Raw genomic sequence first — 19,914 nt, forward strand, 5'->3', positions numbered from 1 at the left:
TTGATGGTGGTCAGTTATACTTGAGGTGAGATGGAATGTCAGTGTAGGTCTTTATTTCTTTTTTTTTTTTCTCCATGTTTGAGTAGGACTACACATGCATATGGGTGTCCAAGATTGATGTCAGAAATCCTTGATGGCTCTTCCACCTTATTCATTGAAGCAGGGTCTCTCAGTCCAACCCAGAACTCACTAGTCTTGCTAGCCAGCTTGCTTTGGGGATCCTTGAGAGGCTGGAATTAGAGACAGCTTCAGTGTCCACCTCACCACCTGGCATTTACACAGGTTCAAGGGATTTAAACTTCAGTCTTCACGCTACAGGATAAACACTTTAGTCACTGTCTTCCCAGCCTTTGGATATAATTTTGTTTATTTTAATTTTCCCAAGACAGGATTTTATTATGTAGCCCCAACTGTCCCGAAACTCTGTAGGACAGACTGGTCTCAAACTCAGAAGTCTGAGTGCTGGGAATAAAGGTGTACACCACCACTGCTCCAGTCTTTTGCTATAATTCTGATTTGTATTTCCCTGATTGTTAAAGATGCTGAAAAATTTATTTTAAGTATATTATAGGCTACTTTTTAAAAATTTATTATGTATACAGTATTCTCAGTATTCTGTCTGCATGTATGCCTGCAGACCAGAAGAGGACACCAGATCTCATTACAGATGGTTGTGAGCCACCATGTGGTTGCTGGGAACTGAACTCAGAACCTTCGGAAGAGCAGGCAGTACTCTTAACCGCTGAGCCATCTCTCCAGCCCTAAAGGCTACTTTTATTTCTTTTGAGAGCTGTCTGTTCAGTGCACTTGGTTATTGTGATTTTATTTTGGACATTTAATTTTCTGAGTTCTTTATATATACTAGTATTTTAAAAATGCTTACATTCTGTGTAAGTGTGGGTTCAGTGGGTCAAATTCAGGGCTGGTTTGCACAGCAAGTACCTTTATCAGCTGAACTACCTTGTATAATTTAATTAATTTATATGGATGAATAATGTTTTCTGTTGTTTGAATGTGCATGATATGTGTTTATTTGTATTTACCACATTTTAAAAATCTATTCACTTATTGATGGATACGTTGTTTTACTCTATATGTTGGTTACTACTGATACAGTAGACAAAGGGAATTTTCATATATCTCTAGAAGCATGCTGATTTCATTTCCTTTGAATATATACCCAATGATGGGATAACTGAATTATAAAGAACTGTTTAGTTTTTCAGAACCTCCATACTGTTGTATAATTGCTGTGCTAATTCTACATTCTCACCAACAGTGCGTAAGACTCTTTGCTTCCCCAACAGCATTTGTATTCTATTGTCTTTTTAATAATGGCTGTTCCAACTGGAGTAAGAGCATAACTCATTGTAGTGGTGTTGGTTTGTATTTCTTTGTTATCAGTGATGGAAAATTGTCATGATATTTTGCACACGTGTACAAATGTGGCCACAGGGATTGAATTCAGGCCTTTGGGCTTGCAGCAAATATTTTTACATGCTGAACCATCTTGCCCATCCTTGAACAGTTTTTATATAGTTGCTGACCATCTGTATGTCTTGAGAAGTATCCAGATCACTTTTCCATTTCATTTGTTGTGATGGGGACTGATTACACACTAGGCTATTGCTCTGTTTCTGAGCTTCATTCTTATCTATTTGCCCATTTTTAGATTGGATTATAACTACTACTGGTGTTTGCTATTGTTTTGTGTATATCCTGAGTAGTAATTCCTACTCAAATGATTAATTTGCAGATCTTTTTCTCATCTTGAAGATTGTTTTTTTTTACTTTGTTTCCTTAATTATATAGTTTATTTTTCTGTTTTTGATGCCTTTGCTTTTGAGTCTTCTATAGTTGTGTTTTGTAATTTGACCTTCCTGAGTAGTTTTACTTCTCTTGCTTTTCTATTTTAATGACATCCAGGTTTTAAAATGTAGAAATCATTTATTTCATTCTTGCAGAACTTTTCCTTTTAATTGAATTTCTCTGAATGTTTTTTTTTTTTTTTTTTTTGTTTTTTGAGACAGGGTTTCTCTGTGGCTTTGGAGCCTGTCCTGGAGCTAGCTCTGTAGACCAGGCTGGACTCGAACTCACAGAGATCTGCCTGCCTCTGCCTCCGGAGTGCTGGGATTAAAGGCGTGCGCCATCACCGCCTGGCTCTCTGAGTGTTTTTAATTATGCTGCTGCCACCACTGTAGTCTCTCCCTCCTTTTTTGATTTTTAAAAAAGCTCTTCCCTTCTGTTTCCTCCTCCACTACCCCCCCCCCCCCCAAACTCAGGTTTTCTTTTGTTTCTTCCATTGCCTTAGTAGGAATTTCCTCGCCTATTCAGATTGTTCAGCTTGACTTCCCTCAAGTTACCGAATCTCCTTAAATGGGATATACTTGTTCTTTGCTTATTCATGAGTATGACTCCCTTTACAGGATCAAGTTGGTGCATGACTTTGTAGTTATTGGTCAGTGGTGAGCCAGCAGACCATGGTAGACAGGATACTTTTTTTTCATTTGCCCTATACTGACTACATTTTCAAATTAAATGTTGTATTCCAGAATAACAGATCCTCACTATTCCTGGTTGGCTAGTACAAATGGGGTTAGGATAGGCCTCTCTTGATCTTTTTTTTTTTTTAAATTTATGATCTTCTCTTAATTAAGTCTCTTAGTACAAGATTTAGATGACCTAAAGGGGAGTCAGTGACTAAGCAGATGCATTGGATCCTAGCAGTCATAGACTCCCCAGTCTTCATGGTTATGGGTCCACAGTTCATTGGGTCTGTACAGCTCAATACCTTCTTCTTACATAAAGAGAAAAAAATATAATTGTTTATATATGTTTATAAGTTTATATATGCAAGCAAACAACAGCCCTGTGTCCTGTGACTATATTGTTAGACTCTGGATTTCTGTACTTTGGAATTGAATATTTTAAGAGCTATCTTGAAATTTCTTGCTATGAGATACAGTTTCTGCCTACATTAGTGAAAAATTACACTAAACTTTATGTGAAGGACTATATAGTAAACGTTTTTGTAGAAATAAATCATTTAAAAATAAACATTAACAGTTTTCCACTATTTTGTACATACACAATGTATTTCTATGGAATTTTCTCCCATATTTATACCCCCTTCCACTGAACACTTGACCAAATCCATCATTCTTGGGTTAGTAGCTGAAATATTTTACTGTTGGTTTGGTTTTGCTTTTGGGTTGAGATAGAATCTTTTTGTTGTCTTATTGCTCTAGCTAGGACCTCAAGAACTATATTGAATAGATATGGAGAGAGTGGACAACCTTGTCTTGTTCCTGATTTCAGTTTCTCTCCATTTAGTTTGATGTTGGCTGTTGGCTTGCTGTATATTGCCTTAATTATGTTTAGGTATGTTTTTTGTATCCCTGCTCTCTCCAAGACCTTTATCATGAAGGGATGTTGTATTTTGTCAAATGGTTTTTTGGCATCTAATGAGATGATCATATGGTTTTTATTTTTCAGCTTATCTGTATGGTAGATTACATTGACAGATTTTCGTATGTTGAACCATCCCTGCACCTGTCAGATGAAGCCGACTTGGTCATAGTGGATGATGGTTCTGATTTTTTTTAAAATTTTATTTATTACGTACACAGTGTTCTGTCTCCATGTATGCCTGAATGCCAGAAGGGGGCACCAGATTTCATTGTAGATGGCTGTGAGCCACCATGTGGTTGCTGGGACTTGAACTCAGGACCTCTGGAAGAGCAGTCAGCATTCTTAACCTCTGAGCCATCTCTCCGGCCCTAGTTCTGATGTTTTCTTGGATTCAATTTGCTAGTGCTTTATTGAGTATTTTTGCATCAGTGTTCATGAGTGAGACTCTCTGTAATTCTTTTTCTTAGTATTGTCTTTCTGTGGTTTGGGTATCAGGGTAATTGTAGCCTCATAAAAAGAGTTTGGCAATGTTCCCTTTGTTTCTATTGTGTGGAATAATTTGAGGAGTATTGGTATTAGTTCTTCTTTGATAGTCTTTTAGAATTCTGAGTTGAAAGCATCTGGTCCTGGGCTTTTTTTGGTTGTGAGACTTTTTATGACTGTTTCTATTTCTTTTCTTTTCTTTTTTTTTATAAATATTTATTTATTTATTATGTATACAATATTCTGTCTGTGTGTATGCCTGCAGGCCAGAAGAGGGCACCAGACCTCACTACAGATGGTTGTGAGCCACCATGTGGTTGCTGGGAATTGAACTCAGGACCTTTGGAAGAACAGGCAATGCTCTTAACCTCTGAGCCATCTCTCCAGCCCCTGTTTCTATTTCTTAAGCAGTTATATGTCTGTTTAATTTGCTTATCTGGTCTTAATTTAATTTTGGTAATATTTATCCAGAAATTGCCCATTTCCTTTAAGTTTTCCAATTTTGTAGAGTATTGGTTTTCAAAATATGACCTGATGATCATCTATATTTTCTCTGTATCTGTTGTCATGTCCCCCTTTTCATTTCTGATTTTGTTAATTTGGGTATTCTCTCTCTGCCTTTTGGTTAGTTTGGATAAAGGTTTGTTTATTTTGTTTTTTTTTTTCCAAGAACCAACTCTTTGTCTCATTGATTATTCGTATTTTTTTTTGTTTTTATTTTGTTGATTTTAGCTATCAATTTGATTATTTCCTGCCATCTAGTTCTTTTAGGTGGGTTTGCTTCTTTCTGTTCTAAAGTTTTCAAATGTCCTGTTAATTCACTAGTGTGGGATTTTTCCAGCTTCTTTATGTTGGCATTTAGTGCTATGAACTTGCCTTTTAACACTGCTTTCATTGTGTCCCATAAATTTGGGTATGTTGTGTGATCATTTTCATTGAATTTTAGGAAGTCTTTAATTTCCCCCTTTATTTCTTCCGTGACCCATTAATGATTCAGGTGAGCATTGTTTAATTTCCATGTGTTTGTGGGTTTTCTGGAATTGGTATTGCTGTTGACTTCTAGTTTTAAAGCATGGTGATCTGATAAGGTACATTGGGTTATCCTTTTTTTTTCTTTTGTATTTGTTGAGCTTTGTTTTGTTACCTAGTATGTGGTCAATTTTTGAGAAGGTTCCATGAGGTGCTGAGAAGAAGTTATATTCTTTTATGTTTGGATGGAATATTCTATGGATGTCTGTTAAGTCCATTTGAGTCATAACATCTATTCTTTTATTTCTCTGTTAATTTTTTGTTTGACTGACTTGTCCAGTGGTGAGAGGGGAGTGTTGGAAGTCTCCCACTGTTAGTGTGTGGGGTTTAATATATGGTTTCAGCTTTAGAAGTGTTTCTTTGACCTATGAGGGTGCCTTTGTATTTGGGGCATAGATGTTCAGTTTTGAAATTTCCTCTTGATGGATTTTTCCTCTGACTAATATGAAATGTCCTTCTTTTGTCTCTTTTGACTGGTTTTAGCTTGAAGTCTATTTTGTTAGATATTAAGATAGCTATACCCACTTGTTTCTTAGGTCCATTTGATTGGTATATTTCCCCCAACCCTGTACTTTGAGACGATGTCTGTCTTTGAGGTTGAGATGCGTTTTTTTTTTTTTTATGCAGAAGAGGGATGGATTCTGTTTTCTTATCCAGTCTGTTAGCTTGTGCCTTTTTATAGGTGAGTTGAGTTTGTTTACATTAAGGGATATTAATGACCAGTGGTTGCTGTCTCCTGTTAATTTAGTTTTCATTGTTGGTGATGTTAATTTGTGCATTTTTTTCTTCTGGATTTGTTGTAATGAGATCATCACCTGTCATTTTGTTGGTGTAGCCATCTTTCTTGGGTTGGAGTTTTCCTTCTAGTATTTTTTTGTAGGGCTGGGTTTGTGGCTAGGTATTGGTGAGATCTAGATTTGTCATGTTTTGTCCTTCTATGGTGGGGTTGAGATAGAATCTTCCTGCCTCACTGTCCCAAAAGACTAGACTTATGACTTTATTTTACATAAACATTTTTTAAAAATGTTCATTTGTTTTGTGTGTGAGCATGCGTGAGTGTGTATTTGAACATGTGGACATCATAGCATTCTTTTAAAAATGTTATTTATGGGGGCTGGAGAGATGGCTCAGAGGTTAAGAGCACTGACTGCTCTTCCAGAGGTCCTGAGTTCAATTCCCAGCATCCACATGGTGGCTCACAACCATCTGTAATGAGGTCTGGTGCCCCCTTCTGGCTTGCAGGCATACACACAGACAGAATATTGTATACATAATAAATAAATAAATATTTTAAAAAAAGAAACAGCTGAATATTTGAAAAAAATGTTATTTATGTATATGCTTTATTTGTATGTATATGTACCACATGTGTGCCTATTACCCATGGAGAACTGAAGAGGGCATTGGATCCCCTGGAATTGGAGTTTCAGACAGTTGTGGCCCACCATGTTGGTGCTGGGAATTGAGCCTGGGTTTTTCAGAAGAGCAGCCAGTGCTCTTAACTGTTGAGCCATCTTGCCTGTCATATCATGGCATTCTTGAGGTCAGGACAAGTATAAGAGTCAGTTTTCTCTCTCCAACATGTGAGTCCTAGTGTTTAGAATAATGTTTTTGGTTTTTCAAGACAGGGTTTCTCTCAGTGTAACAGTCTTGGTTGCCCTGGAACTCCTTCGTAGACCAGGCTGGCCTAGAACTCACAGAGATCTTCCTTCCTCTGCCTCCTAAGTGCTGGGATTAAAAGTGTGCACTACCACTGCCTGGCTCCGAACAACGGGTTTGTTGGTCCTACTTTATTTTTTATTTATTTTTTCTTTTTTTTTCTTTTTTTTCTTTTTTTTTAATTTATTTATTTATTAAGGATTTCTGCCTCGTCCCCACAACCGCTTCCCATTTCCCTCCCCCTCCCCCGATCAAGTCTCCCCCCCTCATCTGCTCGAAGAGCAATCAGGGTTCCCTGACCTGTGCTACTTTATTTTTTAAACTTGCACTTTTGAAAAACATAGTTAACAATCTATAATTACCTTAATTTTATGCATCACTGTTTGAAAAGTGTGAGTGTATGTGTGTCTATAGGCGTCTGCCATGTTGAAAAAACTTCTAGTGTATTTTAAATGATGGCGAATATTAATTTTATTGTATATTGACTTATTTTCTGGTTTCATAAGATTTTAAAATTTTAATTTGAAGATGTATAGATCCTTAAGGATATATGAAATTTAGCCAGGTGATTGATCGCACACCTTTAATTCCAGCATTTGGTAGGCAGGCAAATCTTGAGGTTAGCCTAGTCTACAGAGTGAGTTCTGGGACAGCCAGGGCTACACACAGAGACCCTGCCTGTCTCAAAACAACCACACACATTCAAAAAGAACATATGAAACTAAGAATATTAGTAATTATTTACTGTAATATCTAATTATATTTCATTATATTTGATATCAGAATTGGGCTCAATATGATAATGTGTGTACATATCTTACCATAGAACTAATGCAGTAGATATTTTCATGAATAGTGCTAAAACTGATTTGTGGGAATTTGCTGGATATTTTTTTTAAAAAATTTATTTATTATGTATACAACATTCTGCCTCCATGTGTGCCCGCACGCCAGAAGAGGGCACCAGATCTCAGTACAGATGGTTGTGAGCCACCATGTGGTTGCTGCAAATTGAACTCAGGACCTCTGGAAGAGCAGCCAGTGCTCTTAACCACTGAGCCATCTCTCCAGCCCCAATTTGCTGAATATTTATGATCATAATCTAAACATATGTTGCTATATGGTATTATATAGGTGTGAGCCAGTTCATAAATAGTTTTCTATATTATACCTCTAATTTTCTTTTCTCTATTTAGATTTATTTTATGTGTAAGAGTATCTGCATATATGTTTTTGTACCATGTGCATACAATTCCCTCAGAGGCCGGGAGAGAGCATCAGAGATTATGAAACTAGAACCACAGATGGTTGTGGGGTACCATAAGGATGCTGGAAATTGAATCTGGGTCCTCTGGAAGAGTAAGCCTGTGGTCTTAACCACTGAGCCATCTCTCCAGCCCTCATCCAATTTCACCTGAATCAAGTAATGGTTCTTTATTTGGCTTCTCTTAGCTATATTGTCTGTCTTTCTTTTTTTTCCCAATTGTTTTGTCATAGTTTTCAACACTCCTCATCTTATAGCTCTCCATATGACTCTTAAAATCTGTCTGCTGTTATCTCTGTCTTCTGTTATTTTGTGGGACAAGCAGTTGAACCCAGGGCTTACAAATGTAGGGGGGAATAACTACTCAAAGATATCAGAAGGAAAATTTAGCATTGAGTAAAGATTTTTAGGTCATGCAAAGAACTGCTGGTCAAGTATGGTACATATTTAAAAATAAATTGCTGCAGTGATGAGAAGCTAATTATAACTGATTAATGGGAAAGCAGTTTGCTATATGTTTATACACTTCAGTTTGAAAATGTTGGAAAGCTGCTTTTTGTGTCTTAGAGCTCCTTTTCTTCTCTTAGATGTGTAAATATTGACATGTTTAAAGGTCCCGTGTCTAAGCTGGGGCCCTAACCTAAGTCCTTATGTATACTAGGTAAGCTTTCTACTGCTGAGTTACATCCTTGCCCAGCCCAAGTTCTATCCTTTGCTTCTTTAGTAGTTATTGTTGCTTGTTAGAATTGGCTTAGTTGAGAAGCTGGCGGCTCAGTTGAGAAGCTATTTAAACAGTATTTACCTAAATCATACTTTGTTACATTCAACTAAAACACCTTTCTCTCATTTTGAATAATTATGTAGTTTTCCATTAAAATTAACCATTTAGAAACTTCTAATTTCTTTCTTAATTATAAATATTGTATTCTCATCATAAAGTCATTTATTTATGTTTTTGTGTATATGTGAACCTCCTGTGAGTCCTTCAGGAGCTGTATAGTCTGTCTTTTTTAAAAAAGAAAGTGTGTGTGTGTGTATCTTTGTGTGTGCATGTGCCCGCACCATGAAGAACTATTTATCTGTTGAGATGGGGGAAGACAGAAGGAGAATAGCTAGATCCTGAAGCAAGAGGCTGCTGATCTTTTCTACAGAAATTGTTTAGCATGAAGGTAACAGCAGACAGATGTTACAAGAATGATAATTTTTCCTCGTCACCTGGAAATCACCAGGTAGGCCAATCTGGCTAGCCAGCGAACCCCAGGGATCATCTTACTCTCTTCTTCTCCACCAAACTACCACCGGGCCTGACTTTTAAAGCATGTGATCAGGTTCTCAAGCAAGCATTTTACTTACACTGTATCCCTTGCTAGAGAGTCCATTTGATTCTGCTGCATTTTTTCTTTATTTTTTAAAAAGATTATTTAAAGTGTGTGGGTGTTTTGTTTGTGCAACATGTGTATGATGTGCCTACAGAGGCCAGAATGAGGAATCAGGTTACCTGAAACTGGAATTACAGGTGGTTCTGACATGCCCTGCGGGTGAGTTGAACACGTTTTATCGGAGACAAGCCAGCGCTTTTAACCTCTGAGCCATCTAGCCCTAGCACGGTTCTTTTTAATTTAGCTAGTTAATTTATCTTTAAACATTTATTTTACTTTTTAAATGAAGAGCATATGTGTGTGGATATGTGCAGGTGTATGCAGGTGCCCAAGGAGACCAAAGGCATTGGATTTCCCAGAACGAGTTGTGGGTGCTGGCAACCAAATTCATGTCCTCTGTAATAGCAACAAATCCTCTTTACCACTGTTCCATCTATCTCTTCAACCTCTTAGTTTAATTTTCAGAAACATCTGTTTAGGTGTGTGAGTGTATATATACACACATAGTTGTCTGCTCTGTAGAAAACAGAATAGGACATTGGATCTCTGGGGCTGGAGTTGCAGGCACTTGTGAGCACTTGTTCTCTGAAGAGTCCTGTCATTTCCAAGAGCAGCAAGCACTTTTAACCTCTAATTGAATTCACAGAAATTCTTCTGCTGCTGTTTCCCAACTGCTGGGATTAATGAAGGTGCTGCTACCATGTCTGGCAACTTACTTTTTAGGTTTTTTTTTTTTTTAAGTTATAAACTGATTGGCCTAGTTGCCCAGACTTCTTAACTCTTGTAACTTATATTAGCCCATTATTCTTGTCTATGTTAGCCACGTGGCTTGGTACCTTATTGGGTGAGGCAGTCACATCTTGCTTCTTCTGTGGCTTGGTCACAACTGCAGACTAGGACTTTTTTTCTTCTCAGAATTCTCCTGTTCTTCATTGACCCACCTCCACCTCCTGTCTGGTTGTCCTGCCTATACTTCCTGCCTGGCTACTGGCCAATCAGTGTTAATTTAAAATATAATTGACAGGATACAGACCATACAGACCCACAGCACTTCCTCCTCTTTTTTCTTTTTTAAAAATAAAACAAGAACTCTGAATCTAATAATCTTTGTTTAGCTTTTCTTCTGACTTATTTATAACAACTTGTAACCATCATTCTAAGCAAAGGAAAATATTCATAGTGCATTTTTTTTTTTTGGAATATGGGCACAGTTTTCCAGGCTACTTCTGCTGGTTGGGGGCACTGATAATCTTATGGGGACCTTAAGAAAATTTAGGATTGTGATCAAGTCATGACTGGAGTATCCTGTGAGGCTTGATCATCTCAGGCAGCAGTCTTGAATCTGTTCTGGATGGGATGTAGAACTTAGACATCTGGGACATCTATTTCTACCAGAGATTTCTCAGGTGATCTTCCTTGATCAAACCTGATTTTTCTTAATTCAGAATGAATCCACAGCCTCTTATTTCCTGTGGAAACAAAAACAAAACCAAAGTAACATACCTTTTGACTTCAATTTTGAAGTCAAGGTTTGTTTGTTTGTTTGTTTATTTATTTATTTATTTATTGGTTTTTTGAGACAGGGTTTCTCTGTGGCTTTGGAGTCTGTCCTGGAACTAGCTCTGTAGACCAGGCTGGTCTCGAACTCACAGAGATCCGCCTGCCTCTGCCTCCCGAGTGCTGGGATTAAAGGCATACGCCACCATCGCCCGGCGTCAAGGCATTTTAAAAATACCCATCTTGGAATAATTCAGCAGCATTTATAAACAAATATCTTTTGGCAGTTGTTGCTTATTCCTCAGCATTCAAACAATTTATAGATAACATAATAACATACAGTATCCAGACTCTTTGTATTTTTTCATCTTTACGTGGCTTTATTTTAACTTCTATTTCTTTTACTTGTATTTTAAATTTTTGGCTTTTTGAGACAGGGTTTCTCTGTATCTTTGGCTGTCCTGGAACTCACTCTGTAAACCAAGCTGTCCTTAAACTCACAGAGATCCACCTGCCTCTGCCTCACAAGTTCTGGGATTAAAAGTGTGTGCTACCACACCTTGAATTCATGGAAGTCTGCCTGTCTGTGTCTCCCACATGTTGGAATTAAGGTGTGTGCCACCACACCCAACTACTCCCAACTACTCTCTTTATTTTAAAGACTTTAACCTTTTTTCCCCTTTCCCAAGCCTGCATATATTTTTAACACATTGTAAACCATTGAGAGGTTTTCTTTGTCTTTGAATCTCTCTTTACTGTATGTATATCTCTCTTTTTCTGACCACATGAGTCTTTAATTTGCTAAGCAATATGACTAGGATTAAAGCCGTGGCTTTGGCTGGATCCGGCCCATTCCTTAGGTTTCTGAGGATTTCAGCCTCATGGCGGACGTATACTAGCGGAGCCATTTTTATTGCCACAACTCTGTGGTGTTTCAAGGTCTCTGCCACCAAGCAAGCTGCAGCAGTCTGCTCACAAACCCCACTCAAATGCTCTGTAGTTGGACCTCCTGTCTGAAAGAGTCAAAGAGTTTGCGCTGGTAGGACGGCCCAGAAAGCCAGCATTTTAAAATGGCACACCCTTTTCCTTGCTATGACTGGAAACCAAAAAGCACGTGGTCAGCTTTTCATCAACACCTTTTAAGTGTTGTGGCAGAGCCTCTTAAAAGGGCTATAAAGCTTTTGCAGCTAAAGCTGAGTCAGGAAGCCTTTCTTTCTTTTTTTAATATTTATTTATTATGTATACAATATTCTGTCTGTGTGTCTGCCTGCAGGCCAGAAGAGGGTGCCAGATCTCATTACAGATGGTTGTGAGCCACCATGTGGTTGCTGGGAATTGAACTCAGGACCTTTGGAAGAGCAGGCAATGCTCTTAACCTCTGAGCCATCTCTCCAGCCCCAGGAAGCCTTTCTTAAAAGAGAGTTTTTGCTTGCCTCTAGCAAGCAGAACAGACCTGGGAAATTGCTGCTACCAATAAACTATGTGTAATGCTGTTATTTTGTGTCTAGAGTTACTTCTCAAGCTCTTTCAGGCTTTATGTGGATGCAGTTGTCCACACATTGGGCACCATTCTGTTGTCTGAGTTTTCTGTCCTTCCCGGTTCCCGCAGTCATTACGTCCCAAAGAAATCACACAGAGGTCTGCATCAGTTATAACCTGATTGGTCTAGTGACCCAGACTTATTAACTCTTATAACTTATATTAGCCCATTATTCTTGTCTATGTTAGCCACGTGGCTCAGTACCTTATTCAGCGAGGCAGTTACATCTTGCTTCTTCTGTGGCTGGGTCAGGCATTTTGCTTGCATATGTGTATGAGTACTTGTTTCTCATGGCCTTTTTCATGCATCCATAGTTTTGGTTAACCCTTTCTTACCTTCTTTCCTGTATCCTTGCTTAATTTTCCATACCTTCTATTCTCATTTCTAATTTTATTGCATATGTGTTGTGCTATTACTGCCAAAACTTCCTTATTCCCCCTCTTGTGGGCTCCTTTTTAGTTACTTGACCTCTACATATACTCCCATGTAAACTAACTATCTCTCTCTCTCTCCCTCTCCCTCTCTCTCTCTCTCTCTCTCTCACACACACACACACACACACACACACACACACACACACACACACCTGCCTCACTCTTGTAGGGTCCCTCAGATAATTCAAAAATAACATGCATCTTAAGCACCTTGGTGACATCTTCCTTACCCCTACCTCCTTTTAGACTAGGTCCTTCTACATAGTTCTGACTGTCCTGGAACTCATTAAACTGGCCTTAAACACAGAGATCTCTGCCTCCCTAGTGCAGGGATTAAAGGTGACATGCACCACCACCACCTGATTCAGAATTCTCTTCTTCCCATTTTGAAAAATATTATCCACTATTAACACTTGTCTCTTTTTTCAGTTGGTGTAATACGGTGTCCAGTATGTCGTCAAGAATGCAGACAGATAGATCTTGTGGATAATTATTTTGTGAAAGACACATCTGAAGCTCCTAGCAGTTCTGATGAGAAGTCAGAACAGGTATGCACCTCAATTTTTCTGTATATTTTCTGTTATTAAAATGTAAATCATAGGAAAAATATTTGATTAAGTTATTTAGGCACTTTTGTAGTTCTGTATTTCCTGTTAGCAATAAACAATAACTCTTCCATACCCTCAGACTTGGTGAAATAAAGTACTTATTTGTTTATTGATTTTTCAACATAGGGTTTCTGTGTAACAGCCTTAGCTGTCCTAGAGCTAGCTCTGTAGTCCAGGCTGGCCTTGAACTCAAAATAATCTGCCTGCCTCTTCTCCTCGAGTGCTGGGATTAAAGTTGTGTGCCACCATCGCCCAACAAATATTTATTATTTCAAAAGATAAGTTTTGCATAGAGTTTTATGTTCTGAGTATTGGATTTTTACATATGTTTTACCTAGGGTTATTGGTTAAGGAATTTTGTTGAAGATAAATGAGTATCATGATGATTTTATTCTTTGTATAATGAATTAGTGTTTGTTGAGAACAAGTTGCAAAGTTTTTCTTTTTTTTGTGGGTCTACATTTGGCAAATATAATGTAGACTGGTGCTTTTCCCTTTTAGGTCTGTACAAGTTGTGAAGACAATGCAAGCGCAGTTGGTTTTTGTGTAGAATGTGGAGAGTGGCTATGTAAGACATGCATTGAAGCACATCAGAGAGTAAAATTCACTAAAGATCATCTAATCAGGAAAAAAGAAGATGTTTCAGGTACGGTGCATATAGTTGCAATTTAAAAAAAAGTGTGTGTAAGTGTATGTGTGTACTCATGCCACAGTGCTTACTTGTGGAAGTCAGAGGACATCCTTCAGGAGTTAGATTTCTATAGCATTTGAGTCCAGGGATTGGATTGTGACCATCAGGTTTGCCAGCATCTGCCTTTATTACTGACCTGTCTTGCTTGTCCCAATACACATAGTTTGAATGCTCACATTTAACCTTTAGTATGGTCTACTTACTTATGATTTTTTGATTGCTACCACCAATAAAAATAAAGTTAGTAAAAAATTTTATTATTTAAAAATATTTTATTTGTTACAGAGGCTGTTGGAGCATCTGGTCAGCGCCCTGTGTTTTGTCCTGTACATAAACAAGAACAGTTGAAATTGTTCTGTGAAACATGTGATAGACTGACATGTAGAGACTGTCAGCTGTTGGAGCACAAAGAACATAGGTACAGAAGTCAGTTGTTTACTGAAAAATATTAGAAATAGTACTGATAAATTTGTTTTTAGACAACTATTGGTACCATAATTTTGTTTTTACAGTATTTAAGCCCAGATTTTATTTCTTGAAGCAATCTATGTTTGATAAGATGTCTTTCATGTTCATATCTAATTATATTATGAATATTTGTTATGGTATATCATTAATGTGGGTTTGAGTTTGTAAGATTTGAGTTAGGTTACTTCCTTCTTCATTAGTCCTATGGTTCAAATAAGCTTTTTCCAAATGTAATGTATTTTGGTCGGAAGCTATATGTGAAGTAGTATTTGTATGGAGGTAACTGATGCAACTGATACCATGTTTTAATATATAAGCATAAATATGCTGGTTTCACGTTAAATATATCATTTGCAGGAAAAATAGGATTCTATAAACAAACATTGTTACTTAGTATAGTTTTAATACATAACTTTATTAGCCATATTTTAACTGAATCAGCAATACTTACACATGTCTGTTTCACCTGAACTGTTTCAGGACTGTAATAGAATTTTTAGTTAGGCATATAACATAATTTTTGCAAGCTTCCTCACTTTCCATGGCATTTGTTTTAGAAATAGTAGGTGATATGACCCGTCTACAAACTAGAGAAGTATCTAGGATATTTTTGAAGATAGATTTCTAAATGGATGAAAGTAAGTTTTATCAGTCTACTCTCAAGAAAGAGTAGTAATGAGTTACTGCCCCAAACCCCAACTAACCTATATTTTCCATCTCTTGCTTTCTTACTTTCTTTCTCAAATGAAGTCTGGTTGAGTTGCCCAAGTTGGTTTCCAGTTTATGATCTTCCCGCCTCTCTCACACTCCAGTGCACAACTGTTCCTGGAGCAAATGTTTTCTGACTGTATGTTTGCGTCAGTGGATTTATTGATGTCACTGATGCTGTCATCTAATTGCTGACAGTTCTTGTACTTTATTTAATTCATGAAGTATGAGTGTTGATGTTAAGACTGTTTGAAAGGTGAGAGAGCCTACTCTTAGGAGGCTTTAGTAATTTGTACAAGTGGTAGAGCCATGATTTGAGGACCAGTGTTTGTGCTCTACATCTCTTTAGTTTACATGTTCATTTCTCCCCATATTATGTAGAAACTATAGAATATAGTGTACAATACATAAAGCAGCTCACATTCGATTTTACAGGTAATGCCTTTTTGGGAAAAAAAAACCCCTCTCACTCTTAGCACTCTTTTTAGCCTTAATTGTTACATTCAGAAATGTTGCATGTCTCTTATCTGCAGCTTGGCCATGTTATTTATACCTGAAGTGACTAATCTTATAGAAGACTTCACCTTCAGGGCCAAATCACAGTGTTACTTTCCTCCAGTTGTCTCAGACATTAAATTATCTTTGTCAGAGCTTCAGCCAGATACTTTGATCCCTCAGATTTCTTTGATAGTATTTAAATTTTCATAGTATGTAAATTATATAATAAGTTAATTATTTGGAGAGAGGAGTGCCAAAATTCAGCGTGAAGACCAGAGTATAACTTTCAGAATTGGTTCTATCTTTCCATCATAGGACTCCCAGGAACTGAGCTTAGGTTGTTAGACCTGACAGTGTCTTTTCCTTGCTGAGCCATCTCTCAGGCTACTTGGTGAGAAGGAAGATGGTATACTTTTTCTTGTGACAAGATAGTTTCTTTGGTCTTAAAGAAGTAGAGGGTTCATAGGTAACGAGTAACAGAAGAGTAGTTTCAACTAACTTCCCACCTTGAAGTTTTTTAAAAGTTTAACTTTTTTTCTTTATCATTTACATCTTAGTCCTGATTATATTAATCTGTTCCTGTCTTCTGTTGTTCCCCCTCTTTCTCTGTTTGAGGCAGTCTGGAACTTGCTATGTAGACCATGCTGGCCTTAACACTTTCAAGGATCCTTCTGCCCTGTCTCCTAAGTGCTGAGATTATTAAGTATGCTTACCCTACCCAGCCCTAACGTATGGTGTTGAAGATATGGGGGTGAGCGGGGATTTCCTTCTCCTGTATTCAGGACATTTCTTCAGAACATTTATGTATGTTTGTTTGTTTTTATTCTTAATGTTAACATTCTGACATCAACTAAATGTCCTTTAATTCACTTAGAACACCTGTGTACCTCGAGTTCGTTTGGTCCTTTGGGGTGTTCCTTCTTGAGGTACCAGTTGTAAATTGGGTTATGGTCCATAGACTAGGACCTCTTTAATATACAATTTAATAAACAGTTGTGTTTATTATGAAGATGTTTTAAATACAAATAGATAGCCATTGGATGAGATACATAGGGCAAGCTATAGGAGAAAGGGGAATATATCAGTAGGTTTCTTATTATCCATATGTCCCGTAACCTAGAAGCTTCCCAGATTCTGCCTTTTGTATTTTTTTTTTATTTTTTTTAATAATTTTTTTTATTAAGAAAAGAAGAAAAAAAAACATAAACAAAAAACAAGTTTCCACCTCCTCCCAGCCTCCCATTTCCCTCCCCCGCCTTTTGTATTTTTTAATGTAGGTTCATTATGTAGGCATTATTGTAAAGTCACTGATGTTTTGTGATCAGCTCAAGTTTCAGACCATTTCTTTTAAGTTTAGAGGCACAGTGATGAAATTTCCTAATGACATAGCGCTTAGTGTGTATCCCCCATTAAGAGGCATATGCCATATATCGTAGTATCACATCTTTCTCCTGTGTTTGTACTTCCATTTTGTTTTAGTGAATGTTTGTGTTTTGATGTCTTTTTTTAAAAAAATATTTATTTATTTATTATGTATACAATATTCTGTCTATGTGTATGCATGAAGGCCAGAAGAGGACCAGACCTCATTACAGATGGTTGTGAGCCACCATGTGGTTGCCGGGAATTGAACTCAGGACCTTTGGAAGAACAGGCAATGCTCTTAAGTGCTGAGCCATCTCTCCAGCCTCCATATTTTGATGTCTTGATGTGTAATCTAGGCTGTCCTCAAATATGCTGTCGTGCCGTGGCCTCTCAGATTACAAAGATGACATTATGCCCAGAAATGCATTTGCATTATGCTCTGCCTGGCTGTATGATTGTAGAACTACTAAAATGTGTTGTTTACCCCATTCTCTCTCCCTCTTCCCTCCAGGTCTCCAGATTGTATCATGCTGTCATCTATACCAGTTATTGTTGCTATTCTCTAAGTGCTCTTATCATTATGTTCATCTCTTAAAGATTTTAGTTCTTAACTCAATGACTAACTGTATAATGCCTTAATGTCCGACATTTATAATACACAACAGTTTGCTCTCTCAACTCCCCTTAGTTTTTTTTTTTTTTTTTTTTCGAGACAGGGTTTCTCTGTGGCTTTGGAGCCTATCCTGGAACTAGCTCTGTAGACCAGGCTGGTCTTGAACTCACAGAAATCCGCCCGCCTCTGCCTCCCGAGTGCTGGGATTAAAGGCGTGCCCCACCATCGCCCGGCTTCCCCTTAGTTTTTGTAGGTTTTCGGTTTGTTGTGTTCTGTTCTGTTAACTCCCTCCTCCCCTTGCTTCTCTGAGATAGGGTGTATAGCTCAGGCTGGCCTTGAAGTCACTGTGTAGTTTCCCAAATACAGCAAATAATATCACATTGAAAGATGAAAGTCTTAAACTCTGTAAGACACCACAAATAGAATTTGCAGGCCTGAAAGTTGCTCTGGATGAGTAAGTCAATTTGAAGGCCTAGAAACTCAAACTATTACGATGTTCATAAGCACTTTATACTTGGGTTGCACTAAAGTTTAAAACATTAAAAAAAAAGACCCTTTGTCTTAGTTAAGGTTGTTATTGCTATGAAGATACACTATGGCCATGGTAACTTTTATAAAGAAAACATTTAGTGTGACTTCCTTACAGTTTCAGGGGTTCAGTTTATTATCATCACAGTGGGAGCATGGCAGCTTGCAGGCAGATGTGATACTAGAGCTGAGAAGGCTATATCTTGAAGGCAACAGGAAGTCAGCTGACAGTTACACTGAGGGAAGCTTGAATAAAAGAGACCTCAAAGCCTGCTCTCACTGTGTGACACTTCCTTGAACAAGGCCACACCTCCTTGTAGTGCCACTCCCTTTGGAGTCTATTTTGTTTCAAACCACCATAACCTTAAAACATTTTTAATAATAAGACTTGAGTTGTAAACATATATAGTATAGGAATTTTTCCATTATAGTCTGATGAAAATAGTCTGTTATTGACCAAAACATTATGTGTAGTATATTTTTATAGAAAAATTTTAAGTTGCATAAGTAGCCTTGCTTTATCTTTAAATTGGAGGCCTCATCTCTGTCTTGTGTGTGTAGTATATGAGTGCATGTAATTTGTATAGGCCAAAGGCCGGTGTCGGCTGTCGTCCTTGGTTACTTTTTGCCTAATTTTTTTGAGACAAGTCCTTTGCTAAACTTTGAGCATACAGATTGGCTAGACTAGCTAGCTAGCAAACCTCAGAGATCTTCTTTCCTCTCCACTACCTCAGCTCTGAGGTTACAGTCATGTACCACACACCTGGCTTTGTAGTAGGGGCTGGGCTTCTACACTCAGGCCCTCATCCTTACACAGCAAGTACTTTACCATTGGAGCACTTCCTTCTGAGATATTATTGTCTGTCTTTTGTGGTACTGCTTATTGAAGCTAGGACCTTGTACATGCTAAACACGCACTCTACAATTGAACTATACATCTCTGGCCTTGCTTTTTGTTTTTTATTTTACTCCTTTTTGTTTTATTCCTGAGTTATTTTTGTTAGGTTTATAAATCTTTTTTCTTTACTTTTGGCCTTTAAAGCTGTACTTCTTCATTCTTTTGTCTTAGTGATGGCTTTAGATGATGATATGTAACTCTACTGACTTAATGTCTATAAAGTATCTTTACTATTTCTCACTACACAAATTTAGTGACTTTGTAGAATAAGTCATTATTAAAAAACTAACTTGACTGCACATTATTCAGTCTTATATACAGTTGCTTAGGGTTTTTTTTTTTTAATTGTGTAGCTGCATGGGAGTAGAGGTCGGTGGACAACTTTGGAAGCAGTTCCCTCCGTAGTTTTAAATGGGTTGTGGGAGATTGAACTCACGTCTCACTTGTGAAGTGAGAAGCAGTGATTAAAAAAAAAAGCTGTTGGTTTGGAGAGATGACTAGCTCTTTAGAATGTTTTCTGTATATGCATGAGAACTTAGTGCCATCCTCAGAAAAAGTAAAAATGCCACTCCTGGTGGCACACGCTTGAATTCCCAGTGGTGGGGAGGAAGAGATAGGTGGGTCCTTGGGGGCTTGCTGGTCATCCAGTTTAGTTAGCCTGATCTGTGAGTTTCAGGCCGAAAGTCTGACAAAAACAAATAAAATCAGGGGTGGATGGCTGGCTCACTTTACGTAGGTTCTGGGCACTGAACTCTGGTCATCAGGCTTCTGCAACAAGTACCTCTGACTGCTGAGCCCTCTCTCTGGCCCTTCAGCATTTCTTGAAAGTCTACTGGCAATG

General features: G+C 37.7%; 1 protein-coding gene across 3 annotated transcripts in view; it reads left to right on the forward strand.

The window, feature by feature from the left end:
* The window catches only part of Trim33 (tripartite motif containing 33), a 91,099-nt gene that overhangs the window by 21,772 nt on the left and 49,413 nt on the right, over positions 1–19,914 (forward strand). For all 3 annotated transcript variants that reach the window (XM_041637894.1, XM_041637895.1, XM_041637896.1), the window contains exons 2-4: positions 13,126–13,244; positions 13,806–13,950; positions 14,281–14,413. In XM_041637894.1, coding sequence (XP_041493828.1) covers positions 13,126–13,244; positions 13,806–13,950; positions 14,281–14,413 — 397 coding nt within the window. The remainder of the gene's footprint in view (positions 1–13,125; positions 13,245–13,805; positions 13,951–14,280; positions 14,414–19,914) is intronic.

Source organism: Microtus oregoni, unplaced genomic scaffold, assembly GCF_018167655.1.
Source record: "Microtus oregoni isolate MIOR12 unplaced genomic scaffold, Mior012 000054F_ref0000373, whole genome shotgun sequence".
In the NCBI taxonomy this organism is placed as follows: domain Eukaryota; kingdom Metazoa; phylum Chordata; class Mammalia; order Rodentia; family Cricetidae; genus Microtus; species Microtus oregoni.